Consider the following 18,840-nt stretch of genomic DNA (forward strand, 5'->3'; position numbering starts at 1 on the left):
CGATCAAGGGCATAATCTGGATTCATGGATTTTAGTATCTCAAAGATTTACTGTATGTCTAGAGGCCTGTACAATATATTATTTTACTCCAAAATGAGCAATCTTTTATAAAACTCTATAGCAACCATTTCTTATTTCATTTATTCATGCTCAAAATTCTCTCCAATTTTTTAGTAGCGGTCTCATATTTTGTGTGCATTGATAATGAATTGAGAGTATTCAGTAGATAGATAGATAGATAGATAGATATATAGATAGATAGGTAGATAGATAGGTAGATAGATAAGCAGATAGATAGGTAGATAGATAGGTAGAAAGGTAGACAGATAGGTAGATAGATAGGTAGATAGTGTGGAATGGATATAACTTACACAATCCACCAACTACAAAATACCAAGACATAACGCAATTCTGAAATTGGATATGGAGAAAGCTTACGATCGTGTGGAATGGAGGTTTCTAGTTATTGTATTAGAAATATTTGGTTTTAGTGAATCCTGGATCCAAATGATTCGGGAATGTATGGAAAATGTTTTTTCTCAGTGCTGGCAGATGGAAACTCTTCCTAGTTCTTTGAAGCATCTAGAGGCCTTAGACAGGATGATCCAATTTCTCCAAGCTTATTTATTTTAGCAGAAGAAATTCTTAGAAATATAAAAAAAATGTTTGGTTAATAGTAATAAGTTCAAAAATGAGTGTTTATATATCATTATTTCAGGGTTTTCTGAACTTAATCAATAAAAATTATTTATCCCTTGGTGTTTAAGTAAGGGGTCGAACCCTAGGGAGGTGATAGGGAATTTCAATTTTCATCGGATTAGGGATTAGCACTCTAGATTTTAACTGATATATATATATATATTTTTACTCAGATTTTAACAGATTTTATGATTAGTTAGCAATTCTTGATAAGAATTACTAACTAATCCCCTACTAGACTGACGTAGGACGACTATGGGATGGACGATTTAGGGCGGATGACGAGGCTATGGGTAGGAATGGGTAAGGGATAAAACAATCCACAGAAATCACGGTCGATTCTCGGACTTAAAACCGATGAAATCTGGTGGTGCAGCTCCGACCCTTATCGAGGGCGGGAGTACTGTCTTCCCCCACCGCGACGATGCCTAAGCACCGAAATCAATACCTCGAATTCACGTCGCGAAGAAACACTCGAGAAAAGGAGAGAAGAAGAGGAAATCCAAGTCTAATTCTGACGGCGGTGGAAACTTCCCGAGAAAATACTGAGCGGAGAACATGTCGACACCACAGGGTTCAGGTATACCTCAGCACCGTAGTGCGTGTAGAGGCTGCAGGTAATTCTGCTCGTGGCGGCTGGGCGGCGTGATATCGAACGGCGCCCGGCGTTGTCCGCCCTGGTTGACGTTATGAAGCGGGACGCCGGGTCGGGCGCGACGAACTCCGCAGCGCTGGCGAAGGGTGCGCGGGCGCGCGAGCGCGCGCTGCGAGTGCGCGCGGAGTGCGGCGGAGACCCGGCGCGCGAAGCGCGCTGGCGCTTGAGGCGCCCGACGGCGCGCAGCGCCACGCGACCGCGGCGCGAGGCACGCGGGCGCTGGGGATGGCACGCGTGGCGCGGCGTCGCGGGCGTGTGACCGCGCGCTGCGCGCGGTGATGACGACGGCGCGGCAGCGGCGGCGGCGGCGGCGGGCGACGACGGTGATGACGACGACGGCGGCACGACGGGGAAGGTTAGGGCAAGATGAGGGGTAGGGCAATCCTCCAAGAAGAGTTAGAAAGAAAACTCAATTCTTGAATTATGATTGCCTAATGAGTTCTTGAAACAAATGACCTTATATAGGCCTTGGAGGAAAGAGAAAATAACTAGAAAATAAGACACGCAAGGGAAAACGTGCATCACGTCACGCTAAAAGGGCAGTTGTGGATCTGCCTTTGGCGTCGTGTCATGACGCGCGTGGAGACGTCATGCGGGTGGTGACGTGGCGACGGCGGTTGTGGCGTGTTGACTTCTTCGTTGACTCCTGTTGACCGAGGTGGTTGACTTCTGTTGACTTCATCTTTGGATCCGTAACGCCTGTGTTGACTCGACTGCCTGGTGACGTGTCCCGGGCTGATGCATTGGCGTCCTCGCCATCAATTCCCCCGGGGTGCGAAGAACTCGACTCTGTCGAGTAAGCAGCTGAGAGCTCCAGGGGCCTGACCAAGTCTGGGCGCAGGCGAGCCAAGTCGTCCTCCGTGATCCACGTGTCCTCCATCGACGCTTTGCCCTGCCAATGAACAAGAAACTTCCGCACCATTCCACCTTTGGTGACGTTGATTACTTCGTCCAGTATTTCCTCGATGATTTCATGCCAGTCAGAAGGTAGAGACGGGGGAGTGGACAAGTCAAACTCGCTCACCAGAAAGTCCGCGGGTAGAACATGGCTATCAAACGAAGAAGGTGGGGCTTTAAAGGCAACTAAATCTGAGATATTGAAAGTAGTGCTTATTCCCCACGAAGAGGGTATGTCAACGGCATAGGCATTTTCCCCAACTCGTTTGAGGATCGGAAACGGCCCGGCACTACGAGCATGAAGCTTAGTAGCCCGCTTGGAAGAAAATCTCTCCGGCCTAATCCGCACCATCACCATATCACCTTCTTTAAATTCACTAAAACGACAGTGCAAATCTGCGGATTGTTTATATGAGGCATTACTATGGGTGATGCGTGTACGGATTTCCTCATGCAGACTTCTAATATGATGCGCAAATTCATGACCGTCATCTGAGACTCTAGCATGCGGTAACATTGGTATGAGGTCGGTAGGGGTACGTGGAAGGTGACCATGCACTATTTCAAATGGACTCATACCGGTAGTACGGTTGACTGATGCGTTATAAGCAAATTCGGCACGCGGAATGACAGAATCCCAAGACTTGAGGTTGTCTCCTACCAATGATCGTAATAGGTTGCCGAGGCTCCTATTAACGACCTCGGTCTGTCCATCAGTTTGGGGGTGGAAAGCTGTAGAGAATTTAAGCTTTGTTCCCAAAAGATGCCAAAGAGTCTTCCAAAAGTAGCTAGTGAATCGGACATCTCTGTCTGACACTATGCTCTTTGGAAGTCCATGGAGACGAACTACATTGAAAAACAATTGAGCAACATGAGAAGCATCAGACGTTTTAAAACAAGGAATAAAATGAGCTATTTTTGAGAAACGATCCACAACCACCATGATGGAATCATGGCGCTTGTTCGTCCTTGGAAGCCCTAGCACAAAGTCGATGCTCACATCCTCCCACGGTTTTTGAGGAACTGGTAATGGAGTGTAGAGCCCAGTATTCTGCTTGACCTGTTTGGCAAGAGCACACACACGACACTGGGACACTATATTAGCTACGTCTCGCTTAAGGGAGGGCCAGTAGAATCGATGCTCAACCATTGCGATGGTTTTGTCTCTCCCAAAATGACCACTAAGGCCTCCAGCATGTGTTTCCCATACGAGAAAGTCCCTAAGAGATGAGCGTGGGATGCAAAGGCGTCGATCATAAAATAAGAATCTGCTTTTCTAAGAGATAGTCTTGGTTAGCAGAATTCGGGTTCTTGCCTAAAGTCAGCAAAATGGGAGCAAAATCAGGGCAATCAGGGTACAGGTCCTTCATGTGATCAAATCCAATAACCTCAACCTTCATAACATTCAGCAAATGGACCCTTCGACTCAAACATCCGCGACTCGGTTCTCTACACCCCTCTTGTGTTTGAGGACAAAGGTATATGATTGAATAAACTCAACCCATTTAATGTGCCGCGAATTTAACTTCTGCTGGGAATGGAGATACTTAAGGGCTTCGTGATCAGAGTAGAGGACAAATTCTTTGGAGAGTAGGTAATGACGCCAATGACGTAAAGATTGGACGATCGCATAAAATCCTTTGTCATAGGTAGAATATTTGAGCTTAGCATCATTTAACTTTTCACTAAAGAAGGCGATGGGATGATTCTCCTGACTCAGGACCCCACCAATTCCTAATCCCGATGCATCACAAGCAACCTCAAATACTTTATCAAAATCAGGTAGTCGAAGAATTGGGGCTTGAGTCATTCTACGTTTGATCTCCTCAAAGGATCTTTGAGCTTCTATAGTCCATTCAAAATGAGTTCCCTTAAGACATTCAGTCAGGGGTGCCATGATGGTGCTAAAGTTGGATATGAAGCACGATAGAACGTCGCTAGACCATGAAAACTACGAACATCATGCACACTTCTAGGTGTTGGCCACTGGGTGATGGCATCAATTTTGGCCGGATCGACGGATACACCTTGACCAGAGAGGATGAAACCTAAGAAAGAAACATGACTAACAAGGAAAGAACATTTTTGGGTGAGCGACAACTGCTCGGTTTTTAAGACTTCACAAACTAAACGAATGTGTTGGAGATGATCTGGTGGATCTGCTATAGATAAGGATATCATCAAAATAAACAACCACAAAATTTCCTATGAACGGTCTGAGTATGTGGTTCATCAATCGCTGAAAAGTGCTAGGTGCATTGGACAACCCAAAGGGCATAACCTTCCACTCATAAAGTCCATCTTTGATCTTAAAGGCTGTTGTCCATTCGCCTCCCGGTCGGATACGGTTGGTGATAACCGCTCTTAAGATCAATTTTGGAGAAAACTGTCGAACCTGCCATCATATCAAACATATCGTCGATGCGAGGAATGGGAAATCTATACTTGACAGTAATCTTGTTGATGGCTCTACTATCGATGCACATGCGCCAACTCCCGTCCTTTTTGGGAGCTAGTAGTGCTGGGACGGCACAAGGACTGAGGCTCTCTTGAATGAATCCCTTGTCCAAGAGGTCTTGGACTTGACGTTGGAGTTCCTTGTACTGCGTGGGATCCATACGGTAGTGGGGAAGGTTGGGTAACGATGACCCCGGAACAAAGTCAATAGCGTGCTGAATATCGCGCATTGGAGGTAAGTCATTGGGTAAATCATTGGGGAAAACACTAGCGAACTCCTCAAGAAGCTGAGAGACCTCATGGGGTGGAGTAGAGGAGTCCTCGGAGGAGTGATCAGGAATCATGGCTAAACACATAGTCATTTCACTATCAAGCTCTTTTTGAAATTGGGATCCACTAATAACACACAAGCCTATGGAAGTAGATTTCGAGACGGCCCTTTGCGGGTTATGAGTGTAGGGATGCCATGTGATTTTCTTGCCCTGATGGATGAAAGAACAAGTATTACTCCGACCATAGAGGTGTACATCGTTATCATACAGCCAAGGGCGGCCGAGGATAATGCTGCCCACCTTCATGGGTAGAACATCGCATAAAATCTCAGCTTCATAGGATTGGACCTTCAAGGGGAGACGGCATTGGTTTTTCACAGGGATAGAGGTAGCATCAATCCACGAAGCAAAGTAGGGGTGAGGGTGATCAATCAACGGTAGTCCCAAACGCGAAGTCATAACGTCGGAGACGACGTTAATACAGCTACCACTATCTACAATCGTCTTACACATCTTATCACCAATTTTGAAATACGTGTAAAATATGGACGTCCTCAATGCAGGGTTGTCAGTAGTAGGTTGAGTAAGATTGCAACGGACAATTCCTCTAACTAATGTAGATGGGTCATGACGAGGAAGAGATGGGGGGCAATCTGTGATGCAAATAAAGCTCACTAATCCATCATCAAGCACAAAATTATCAACAACATGGCTCTCTACTCTATATTCCTCTTCCTCTAGGGATGGCTCATCTAAGGTAGGCTCGCTTTCGAAGGGTTCCTGTCCAATGTGCAAGGCTCGAGAGGGGCATTGGGAAGCTCTATGACCTCGACCTTGGCATTTAAAACAAGTCAAGCCAGAAGGACCGAGTTGTGAAGAGTTGGATTGAGGAGGGGCCCTTGCGGTGGACTCGAGGGACGGTGAGCTACGAGTTGTCGGGGTAGGAAATGATTGAGTCGGAGCGGCGGGACGGTGTTCGGATGGAGTGCGGGTAGGGGTAGGAGCCCGGGGAGCTGGAAGTGGCGGAGCTGAGAGAGGTGGTAGTGGTGGTGCTGGAAGAGCTAAGGGAGGTTGACGCTGGATTGCACGGTTGGCATAAGGAGTAGATAAAGGGGGCCGATCGGTGAGAGCAGGGCGATGATACACAGGAGAATGATGTAAGTTCTGACACAGCTCTAGGTCTTCTACGATCTGGTAGGCCTGCTCTAACGTAGTGGCTTTACGGACTAGAAGTTCCGTCTCAAGGTACGGGTTGAGACCTGTCCGAAAGCGAGAAATAACAACGCGGGGGTTCTCCTCAACACGACACCTCATGTAAAACTCCTCAAATTGGGTGATGTACTCGGAAACCGGACGTCTACCTGTTGTAGTTTATGCCACTGGTCTAAGAGGTTGTCTAAGTAAGCTAGTGGTACATATTTTCTCTGAGTTTGTCCTTCATTTGAGGCCAAGTATCGATGGGCGCTCACGGCGTTATAAATCGAAAATTCAAGGTTTTCCCAAAAATTTTGGCTTGTCCTCCTAATCTCATCTCGGCGTACTGGACTTTCTGCCACTCTAACATATTGTACCACTTGAAATAGCTATTCAATTTTGACTCCCAATCGAGATAGTCTTTAGGGTCTCTAGATCCCTCGTAGTATGGGACATCGACTTTGACGCTACGTTGAATCTGCTGCCAGTGGTTGTCGTGATCCGCCCGCCGGTGATCGCGCGGAGGAACCACCCCGGCGGGTGGAAAAGGATCGTTCCTGGCCGGACGACTCCCGTTCCACCCGCGATGTCTATCATCAGGCGGATAAGGATCATTCCGAGGGGGATGATTCCTATCTCGCTCTGGGATCCTCTCCTCCGGTGGATGGTAATCGTCTCGTAGTGGACGATTTCCATCGTGCACCGGGGCTCTCTCCAAGGGAGGGTAGGGATCGTTCCGCAGCGATGATTCTTATCCTGGCTTGGGGTCCTAAACTCGTGGATAGTAATCGCCGCGACGATTCCTATCACGAACTGGAGTACGGGTATCCGGAGGAATCATATCGTCATGTTGGAGACGGTTCTGGTTTCGACTTCCGGATCTATCATCGGGACGTATAGGATCATCAACGTAACGATGATTCCTATCACGATCTCGAGCTCTAGGATCAGGTGGGTAGTGGTTCTCACGATCACGGCGAAAACGATCCGGGCCTCTATTTTCGAGTTGTTGAGTTCGGTCGCTCACCGCGTCGATCGAACTACTTAGACGGTTGTCCATGTTGGTCATTCGTGTATTCATATCACGAAAACCATCATGGAAAGCGTCTAGTACACGATCAACGTCCAGGCGAGAAGAGGACGGTGGAGTGGGTGACGCCAACTCATGGATAGGGGCTGACACCTCACGACCGTCTTGGGGTTGGTCTGTCATCGGAGCGGGAACTCGTTTGCCTGAACGCAAATGCATGCAAGGGGACTGACAAATGATGAATGAAGACGTCTACGATGGCGGAAATGGCTGGGCGACAGGTTAGGCTCTGATACCAATTTGACGTAGGACGACTATGGGATGGACGATTTAGGGCGGATGACGAGGCTATGGGTAGGAATGGGTAAGGGATAAAACAATCCACAGAAATCACGGTCGATTCTCGGACTTAAAACCGATGAAATCTGGTGGTGCAGCTCCGACCCTTATCGAGGGCGGGAGTACTGTCTTCCCCCACCGCGACGATGCCTAAGCACCGAAATCAATACCTCGAATTCACGTCGCGAAGAAACACTCGAGAAAAGGAGAGAAGAAGAGTAAATCCAAGTCTAATTCTGACGGCGGTGGAAACTTCCAGAGAAAATACTGAGCGGAGAACACGTCGACACCACAGGGTTCAGGTATACCTCAGCACCGTAGTGCGTGTAGAGGCTGTAGGTAATTCTGCTCGTGGCGACGGCGGCGTGATACTCGAACGCGCCCGGCGTTGTCCGCCCTAGTTGACGCGTTATGAAGCGACGCCGGGTCAAGCGCGACGAACTCCCGCGCAGCGCGAAGATGCGCTGCTGCGCGAGCGCCTGCGCAGCGGAGTGCGTAGTGCGGCGGAGCCCACCCGAAAGCGCTTGGCGCAGCTTGAGGCGTCTGCCGACAGCGCAGCGCGCGCGACCGCGCCCAGCGTCTTGAGCGCACGCGGCGCGCGAGATGGCACGGTGGCGTGCGGTCGCGGCGTGTGACCGCGGCGGCTGCGCGCGGTGATGACGACGGCGCGGCAGCGGCGGTGGCGGCGGCGGCGGCGACGGTGATGACGACGGCAGCGGCGGCGACGGGAAGGTTAGGGCAAGATGAGGGTAGGGCAATCCTCCAAGAAGAGTTAGAAAGAAAACTCAATTCTTGAATTATGATTGCCTAATGAGTTCTTGAAACAAATGACCTTATATAGGCCTTGGAGGAAAGAGAAAATAACTAGAAAATATGACACGCAAGGGAAAACGTGCATCACGTCACGCTAAAGGGCAGTTGTGGATCTGCCTTTGGCGTCGTGTCATGACGCGTGTGGAGACGTGCGCGGGTGGTGACGTGGCGGACGACGGTTGTGGCGTGTTGACTTCTTCGTTGACTCCTGTTGACCGAGGTGGGTTGACTTCTGTTGACTTCATCTTTGGATCCGTAACGTCTGTGTTGACCCCGACTGCCTGCGGTGACGTGTCCCGGGCTGATGCATTGGCGTCCTCGCCATCATAGACTGTTTAAGTATTCAATTGATCTTAGATTTTTATTATGTGAGCTTGATGGAGCGCATCCTGATGATGTCGATGAATCATAAGCAGAGCCATCGCCATCATCAGCATTGCCACCGGTCCAAGTCCAGCCTGACCGGCATGCCAAAGCGTCCGTGAAGACGCCCCGGTTTAAGTATCCCGGGTAAAGCACGTGTTCGCATCTTCCATTATCTGTTTTCTGTTGTTTTATTCTCTGTTTTGTGTTCGTCACGACGAGTACCCCTACTTGTCGTGACATACCAGATCGTTTTATTTGTATCATTTTCTTTCTCTTTCTTAGTTTTCTGAATTGTGTTGAAAAATGGGGGGTCCTTATTGGGCCCCTTGTTGAACCCTTTGTAAGGGGCCCGTCATGGCCCTATATAAGGCCATGATGACCCCACGTTGTTTTTTTCAGATCTGGAAGTATTGTTGCAGTTACATTCACATTTTTCAGATCGCACCGTGAGAGGAGAAGAAGAAGTTGGAAAAGAGGAGAGGAGGAGAACGAGAAGAGAAAGGAGGGAAGATATTGCCCAAGGAATTCCCTAGGGAAGGGATCATCAGGTATTCACACTCCCCCCCCTCCCCCTAATCTCCTAATTCCGTGGGTCCTGATCTGTTCGCCCGTGGTGTGTGGCCAAAATCTCTGATCGTTCCAACAAGGAATGGGAGGACACCGGAGAAGAAAATGCCTTCCGGAGGCGTTTGACGCGAGAAAAGACGTGCGAGTTTCTTCATGGATACAAGAGCGGGATTCCTCACTCTACCCCCAATTAGGCGTTTTTCTCGGCGGGCAAGGTGTATCCTGGGTTAATCGGCGTTCTCAAATCTACTGTCGCCACATGACGTTGGGTTGTCTTGGAATTGGATCAGCATGGATCCACCTAAGTTGGAAGGGTCTTGGTCCTCTGAACAGCACTGGTGAATGTTGTGTTGCTCCTCTTGGACACACTGACTGGCCAGTTGACCAAGAGCAACCCATGAGGTTTCTTTGTGGTCCGCCACCTAAATCGATTCCACTGAAGATACTAGGCTGAATTAGGCGCTGTGAATCCGTGTGCTCACGCCAGCACCATTTGTGACTTGCTGCGAACGTGACCACTCTGAAGACGCCAGTTCCCTGTCCAGCCAAACCCCTCGCCATGAGCATCTGGTGACTCTGCACACTGGTTTGACCACTGATCTACGGAGCAAGGCATAGTTGAATCCTTGATCATTGGTGAAATTGCGCCTCTTGCATCTTGTCACCAACCAACACTGGTCTTGTGTGCCTCTCACGCCCCCACTCTCAATTCGCCTGAAGTTCTTCTGCCGCTTCTCCATTCGCTTTGCCCTTGTTTTTTTTTCTGGCGTCTCGCTCCAGCATGTGCTGCCACAGCCTGCGGAGCTACGACGTGCATGTCTACAAGCACCTCTCCCCAGTTCTCCTCCTATTTGCCCACACCGACCAGTGCATCGACGAAGATTATGACGACAAATGCCACAACAAACGAGGTACATCGTTCCTTTGCTTGTCAGTTATATTACTTCTTTCAGTATTTTTTCGGCTGCACTCCACCGCGCTCGGGTTAGCTTAGGTGAGAGAAAAGTATCGAGAAAACTACATGTTGTGTGTCTTCACAGGTACGGGTCGAGCCCGTCCGTTATGTGCGAGCCCCTATGGAATCCTTCTATTCGGCACCATAGTCGCCGTCGTCGCTCCAACGAGGGTTAGAAGGTCACTGTCATTGTCATCGGCTACTGTCTCCGAGTTCGGAGCTCGATGAATTCCCACTCGTCAGCCCTGCATGTACATTTTACCTACGACATTTCGCATCACGTAGTTACATTCACCTAGCAATTTTACCCGTCGAACGATGCCAACGACGACGTCCAACATCAGAGCTTCACTAAAATCTAGATCAATAGGGTCTCGTTAATCATGCTTTTGCTCATATATGTAACACAAATACTTGATTCAGCTTGAATAAATTTTTTTTGGAGTTTTTTAATTAATTAGAAATGGCAGAGAAAAGATAGTAAATCATGAATGATTTATTATCAATCTTTTCATAAGGATTGATCCAAATTTGTTATCGAATAGAAGCCCTAAGGTAATATTTTCTAGTGTTTTGTATTTTTATTTGATTTATTTCTCACGGATTAATAATGTTAAGAAGATTTTTATTATATTTTAATTTCAACATATTAGATTAAAAATTGTAAAGATGTCCTGAATTAGCTAAACGTGAATACAATTCACGATTTGCTAATTTAAGAAACACGAGATTAAATTGGATGATACAAGGGATGAATGTAACTCGAAATTGTTAATTGAGAACCAAGGGATACTAAGTGAATTAAAAACAAGGTAAATTTTACAAAGTAAGGTGATTAAAATTGAGATTTGGGAAAACGGCGAACGTGAACGGAATTATGAAGTTGAGAAAATTCAACGACAATTCAATTGTAAAATGCATAAAAATAGGACTAGAGGTACCGGAGATTATCAGAGAATCAATGTGGGCTGATTCCGCGCAATGAACACCCAATTTTCCACGAATGTTTGGTTGAATTTGGGGAAGAATTGCGGCGACAGATCTGGAAAATTTTTGCCAAAATTGAGCTCCAAATCACTCCTGGTGGATTCTTGAGACTTCAAGGGAGCTAGGCAGTCTTTCCTTGAGCTTCAAATCAAGAACAGGGGCTGAATTTTCAATTCCCCCCTTTTTATCGCCCCGAAATCGGAAGAACAGCTTCTTCCGATTCCGTTAGATTTTTCATTCTTGGCGCATTGTACGCAAGGTGTGCAACGCGATGCGATTATGCCATTTGGAGCCATGCATGCGTCACCCGTTCTACGCACGGCACTATGTGCATTCATGCTTCGTAGAATTCTGGCTTGCGTGGACCTAGCTATCTGGCATCTCATTGGTCCACGCAAGCTTAAGCGACCTAACTCACTGCGTCTCATGTAGCGAGTTATGTCGCACACGATTGGTCCGCGCGGCGCTACGTGTGGTGCACGATATATACGAAGCTATGTACGCACGTGTCGTGCACCAAAGACGCCAACGGCTGCTCTAATTGGCTAGCGTGACACTATGGTGCGGGTCATGCACGATGCTGTATAGGTGTGTGTCGCACACCGAAGACATGTACGCCTATTCTGATTGGCCCCCGTGCTTCTTGGTGCATTTCCTGCGCATTTAGCACCCGATTTGCGATTAAACTGGCCCAATAATGGTCAGTTCAATAAAAAAATCAATTTTTAATTCAAAATTAACTGTAATAAATTGTAAAGAACGTTTCTTAATGCAAAAAAATGTTTATTACTTCTAAAGTAAGTTTTATTGTGACTTTCATTATATTTATAGAAATAGGTCAATTAAAAAGCATTTAAAAACTTATAAACATCATTAAAAACTGTTTAAAATGTATATATTGACCTAATTATTTATCAAACATACTATTTATCTTGAAATTGAAGGAAATTCTTCTTTTAACCTAAAATCATGGTAACATGCATTTAAAATTATTATTTTAAAACATTAAAATCCCAAAAATATGATGAAATTAGCACTTATTTAGCTCCTTCTTGCATGTTATCAAATATACAAGTGGGAATATATTTTACAAAATGTGGAGCTCCAATTATCTCGCATTGGCTATTTTCTGATGATACCATTATCTTCCTAAATGGGAAAAAAACCTTTATGAAGAATATGATGAAATTATTAGAGAAATATGAGAATTCATCAGGTCAAAAAAAAAAAAAAGTTCCTTTTATATGTCGTCTAAGAGTCCTATGCATAAGATGAATGAAATTCATGACTATACCTCTATTCAAGTAGGCTCCTTTCCATTTAAATATTTGGGTTGTCCCATTTTCACCGGTCAAGTCAAGTCTATATATTTTGAAAGTCTTATAATGCAGATTAGAAGAAAACTAGAAGGATGGAAAGGTAAATTACGTTTAACATTAATAAATTTTGTTGTGAATAGCACGCCCATTCATAATCTGTCTGTCTATGAATTTCCTAAAAAAGTTTTTACATTAATTAAAAGGGTTTTTGCACAATTTTTATGATTTAATGTTGAAGGACAAAAACTACGTCATTGGACATCTTGGGAAAACATTTTTTTTCCTAAAGATGAGAATGGTTTAGGGATTCAAAAGCTTGATAGGATTATTAAGTGTCTTCGTATGAAAAGATCTTGGCACTTTCGTACTAAGGATACTCTTTGGACTAGACTGCTAAGAGTTAAATTTGGAAATTGGGACTTGAATACTTTAGATAAGAGATTGCCTCAAAGAATTCTAAACCTAAAAGCTACATGTCATGAAATGGGGGAGGTCATTCAATGGCATATTGGGCAAGGTCATATGAATGCATGGTCAACAAACTGGACAGGTTTAGGATGTTTGGAGAATTTCCCTGGTATCATATGTCCATATCCTAACTTATCGGTTCAGAATTTTCTGCATCGAGATTGGGGGCAATACCTTGAGGATTGTGGTTTTTCAAATACCATAATTTCAGATATAAGAGCCATGAATATTACATTGTCAAATAATAGGGATAGAGCTATTTGGAGTATTACAACACATGGAACCTTCACCGTTAAATCAGCTTGGCAATATTTTCGTAAAAAAAGGCTAAGATGCTTTAACGAAGGTGGTGTGGAAAATGAATATGCCCACAAAGATTCAATTCTCTATTTGGAGATTGCTGAGAAATACATTACCTGAAGATACATCTGTTAAGAAACTTGGAATCCATATGGCCTCAAAGTGTCTTTGTTGTATAAGAAATCCACAGATTAAAGATCCAGAGCACTTATTTTTCAAAGGAGAATTGGCGACCCAAGTATGGAGATGGATGCTAAACGCATGGGATATTTCAATCAAGTCAGATTTCTCATTACTACATTCGATTCAATATTTTTTACAAAGTACATTGAGAGAAAGTAAAGCTGTTATTCCTAAATGATATTCATGTATGTCCTTACTATGGGAGATCTGGAAGAAAAGGAATTACCAAAAATGGGAGAATAGTAACAGAGGATATTGGTCTATTATTCAATCTTTATAGAGATGGGTTAAGATGATGGAAGATATAATTAAGCCTATAAAGATCACTTCTAGGATAGAGATACAGGGACTATTAAACTTGGGGCTATCTATTGATCATGTGGAGTATACACACAGGGTAAACGTTATTTATTGGGTGCCATCCATTAGCCCCATGCTCAAATTAAATGTGGATGGGGTATCCAAAGGCAACCCAAGGTCTGGTTCAGGTGGTGGTATCTTACGAGATTATAACCATGCTATGGTTTTTGTTTTCTCGCATAATTATTCATCCTTAACAAATATGGAAGCTGAATGTTGGGTTCTATTAGATTGAATGAAAATTTTTGGTCAAATAGGAATTCAAAATATCATTGTGGAGACAGATTCTGCAGCTCTATGCGAAATCATAAATACACGTGTATGCAAGCCTTGGAAGCTCCAACCATGGTAGAAAAAAATGCATCCTTATATACCGAAAGTATCTTCTATCAATCATGTTTATCATGATAGAAACTCAATTGTTAATGCCATAGATAATCACGGTATTCTTCAAGAGGAAAATCAGACTTTTTTCAGGTTAGCAGACTTACCTCTTACAACAAGATGCAGCTATCGTCTGGAACAGATGGGGATCTCCTATGTCAAGCGTATAAAAATTCTTCCTTATGTCTCGACATAGCTAAAGGAAAATGATGACACAGACCTCTACGCAATGATACATGTCAACCAAAGGTGGTGCACGATAACTTGGCATACCAAGGTGCACACTTTCACAACAGGGTCAATTTTATTTCTATGATGCATGTCATTATTGCAATTATCTTTATCTATATTCAATCATTTTATATTCATGAATAAGATTTGGAACTCCACATATGTGACATCTACCCACTAGCATTGTTTATCAAATATCCCAACGACAAGAATCGAGATCAATTGGGCCTTCTCATAAGTACTGTGGAATAATCTGCCTTGTCTTTCAAACTGATACACCAGTTTTGTATCATCTACTAGTTATAGTGTAAGCTTGTTTTGTGGAGTCTTTGATCAGTGCAGTTGAAGGCAACCAGGGGAACCAATACGCCAGATTTGGGGGTAAAGGAAAAGTCATTGGATGATGGAAGACAAAGTTCAACAAGCAAACAAAAAGACATTGTCAAAAATGAATCAAACGCCCAAAGAGCAACACAACATAAATTGGACTACAAACACAGTAGCAGAAAAGAAAAGATCTGCTACACCAAAATTCCACTGATCAAGTCTTAAACACAAAGTGCAACAACTTCAAGCCACATAAATCACTAGTACATCCATTTTCCCTTTAAAGTTGGTTGATGCTAACCCTCATAAAATTCAATTCTCTCAAACTGGATTTGGGGTAACAGGAGCATACTATATGCACTAACTAGGTACAATTCATGTTGTGTCATATGAATTGCGAGTCACAGGTTTTCCTATAATGGTTGTGTATAGTCTTCAGTTGTGTCTTGGTACGAAGTTCGAGGAGTTTGGAAATCATAGGGATAGTCATGGGACCTCACCATCATATGTCATATTGCAACTAAACTGGATATAATGCTTTAGTATTTTCTCATAATTCTACTCATCTTAACCTATTATAAATTTTAATAATACATAAATAATTGTGTAAGCGCGCTACTGATATTATGGTTGAATGAGTTCTGTAGTCTCATCGTATAAATTGAACGAGCTTCAAAACTTTGTTCATCAAATGCAGGAACTTGCAGACAGGAAACAATTAAAATTTATCAAAAAAGAAGAAATATTTGCACACAACAATAAGAAGCGCCAGCAAAAAAAGACTTTCCAACATGCTCCATTGAACCTGTCATCCAACAAGACAAAGATTGGAATCGAAGAAGTCAAAGCAAGAAAACAAGCCTCAAAATCTTAAGAAAATCTTGACAGCCACAACCATCCGAAGTACAAAAAAGCGGAGCGGGAAAGTTCAACAGTAATCAACACAATGAGAATATCCAAAGCCTCTAATCCAAAGCATGAAAATATTTATGATATAGGACGGCGGACGGCGGACGGCGGACGGCGGACGGCGGACGGCGGACGGCGGACGGCGGACGGCGGACGGCGGACGGCGGACGGCGGACGGCGGAAAATAGGATACATATGGTAAAAATAGCACATAGAACATATATCAAACTTTCTGCAAAAATTCTCACCTAATGCATGTTTGTTGCTTTGGTCGATCTCAAATAACATGGTTTGTAAGAATAGGTAAAGTGTCTCCTTTGATTGGTTACAGGAACAAACCTACACGAGGTGGAGAAAAACCAAGATACTCGAGGAAAAGTTGCACCAAGAGAACATCATACAACCTTCAGCACGGCATCCCAAGGACATGACCGCTGTCACAAACAAGTGACATACGTCCGGATGTTGAGCTGGAGATTTCCAACAGGAGAGAAATCCAACCAAAGAGATCAAAGGTGAAGCCAGGAAGAAGCATCTCTCAGCAAAATGGGTCAAAACGAAGGAAAAAAAAATGATAAAGAGGAGGATGGAGAAGCTACTCCAGTCATGGCTGCAAGACAAACATTCAGAGAAGTAAAAAGAACAATCAAGAGATACTAAGTTTAGACTTGATTAAGACGCAAAGGCAACATACGAGATATGCAGCCACAAATAGAACGGCACACAAGATGACATGGATTGTATGCGAAGATACATGAAGACTCTTTCAACTAAGAAAAATCAGGGCCACATGAAGAAGTCATACAAAACAAGGAGCCGGAGAAGGCAAAGATTCAGAGTAGAGGAAGCATAGAGTGCCCTATTGAACCACAAAATTGCTCTTATCCCTGTTTTTTTATGCCTAGAGAGCATGTTTTAAAAAAATGTACTTTCACGCTCATATCAATAAAATTCCTTTGTTAAAAAAAAAAAAGATAGATAGATAAAGAGTGAGCAGAGTATAGAATGATTCAGTTAGATATAGAGACGGAGGGAGAGAGAGGGAGACTAGTATAAAGATATAGAGATGTACACAGTTATGGAGATGGTGAAAGGGATAAATATAGAGAGTTAGAGAATGAATGTTACAGACATTGAAAAAGAGAGAGAAAAAGACTGTGATACAGAAGGAGAGATTTATATTGATATGTAAAGAGTGAGAGAGAGGAGCGGCGAAGAGATAGAGACATAGGACATAGACAGGGAGACAATGACAGAGGAAGAGAGAGATGAGGAGCGAGAACAATAGGGGGAGAGAGATTATAAGAGTTATGAAAAGATAAGTATAAGAAGAAAGAGAGAGAGAGTGGGAAAGAGAGCAAGATAGAGATCGATAGAAAGGGAAAAAGAAGATAGAGAGTAAAAGGAGGATGAGCACTTACCAGTGGCATTGGTGAAGATGTCGTCGGTCCATTGCTCCTCCAAGATCTGGGGAGCACCAGTGGCGGTGAGCAAGGGGATGAGATGGTCGATGCGTATGAGGAGGCCGGAGCTGAGCAGCGCCCTGGGCAACGTCTTCTTGGGCTTCTTTGCCTCCCTAGCGAGCCTGCTGACGATGTCCTAGTAGTTCAAGTTCCAGAAGAGGGTGTTGAGGTAGAGACTCCTATCACCCCTAGTCATCGTTCACTACGGCGGTCTGAGCCACCTCTCTTGCTGAATCTTGGGCAGCGGGGCCGCAAACATGATGAAAAAGGGCGCCACTGCGACCAGCTCGAGCGCCACGGAGCCCCACTCGATGATGATCAGCCACTGTAGTTGACAATCGAGAGCACCACAGTAAGTCCCGTGGGTAAGAAGATGGAGTATCAGCAAAGGAGAAAATCCCATGACATAAACACAAGTGAGATCTGTTCTTGTATATAGCACAAAAGAAACAGGGGGCCTTCCGTATTAATGGCGGTCCCTGTATATGGTTGTTTCCAGTTGCGGTTGACCTTATGGCGATAGATGGCTGTTGAGAAGTGGCCAGGTGACAGCAGGCATACATCCTAGTTGCGACTTTGGCGTCCGATGTGTGGATCGAGGCAGATATGCTTGGATGGTGTACTGCAGTGGCAGATATTCATTGACGACAGAGATCATCATTTGGTGAGCTGACGACATGGATCTATTGACGGGCACGAGGAGAGATATCTGTTGATACCTGGTTTGCTTCAACACCCTTGTCGTGCCGTCCCCCATGGTGGTGCCCACCGAAGAAGCGGCGTGATATGCAGGAGAGATAGTCGGCGCACATCACGGGGTAGGCAGCGTTGTTGATGACGCCGGTAAAGTACTTCCAGGTGCCCATGAGGAAGCCCGAGAAGAGGTCAAAGGCAGCCGTGACCCAGCTCACGGAGCCGCCGTCCCAGGCGAAGGCCGTGGCAAGCTCTGCGGTGATAAGCGCCTCCGGCATGCTCCACAAGAAAGGAAAAACGATGAAGCCAATCATCGCCATGAGCCGGCCTGCCGCTTGTACTGTCGACTCAGCGCCATAGGCCCTGCCAAAGACCTCAATAAAGATGATGAATAAGAGGGCCAGGAACGAGAGCATGTTCTTCCAGCTTTCCTTCTCTCCCTCATTCGCGTTCTCACAGGCGGCCGCGAGTTCCACATCGACCAGGGCGGTGGCATGCATTGTGAAACAAAATCTCTGGTATTCTGGACGTGGGTACTGGATGTTTTGATTCGGGTGATGTATTTATGGCAATAGATCAGTCTCTTTCTTCTCCTTTATAGAGAGAGATAGAGAGAGAAGGTTGATCAACGTGGTCGAGTCGTTCAACATGCTGTCCAAGTTTTCAGAGGCAGAATAGTTGCCCAAACAGAGATATCGGGATCTTTTAGTCCCGACTATAACAGTCAGAATACCATCTGAACCGGACGCAGAGTTAAAAACGTTAAGAGAGAAACAAAGTGACAGAGAAGAGAAGCAGGAGAATAGGGATATATATAAAAGAGATAGAGAGATGAGGATAGCGAGTAGGAAGAGATGGAGAATTATGCTTAGAATGATAGAGAGACAAGGAGAGAAAATAGGGAGAGAGGGAGAGATCTAAGAAAGATATCTAAGGAAAAAAATAGGGAGAGAATGAGAGATGTAGGAGAGA

The 18,840-nt window shown here is 44.9% G+C and overlaps 1 protein-coding gene across 1 annotated transcript; it reads right to left on the reverse strand.

Moving 5' to 3' along the window:
- Nucleotides 1-16,263: 16,263 nt before the first annotated feature.
- LOC144707882 (putative polyamine transporter At3g13620) lies at nucleotides 16,264-18,284 on the reverse strand. The gene is made up of 4 exons (XM_078581138.1): nucleotides 17,895-18,284; nucleotides 17,397-17,500; nucleotides 17,134-17,297; nucleotides 16,264-16,322 (listed from the first exon to the last, which is right to left on the reverse strand). Exons 1-4 carry the CDS (start codon nucleotides 18,282-18,284, stop codon nucleotides 16,264-16,266), a joined length of 717 nt encoding a protein of 238 aa, XP_078437264.1.
- Nucleotides 18,285-18,840: the final 556 nt, after the last annotated feature.

Source organism: Wolffia australiana, chromosome 9 (genome assembly GCF_029677425.1).
Source record: "Wolffia australiana isolate 7733 chromosome 9, ASM2967742v1".
In the NCBI taxonomy this organism is placed as follows: domain Eukaryota; kingdom Viridiplantae; phylum Streptophyta; class Magnoliopsida; order Alismatales; family Araceae; genus Wolffia; species Wolffia australiana.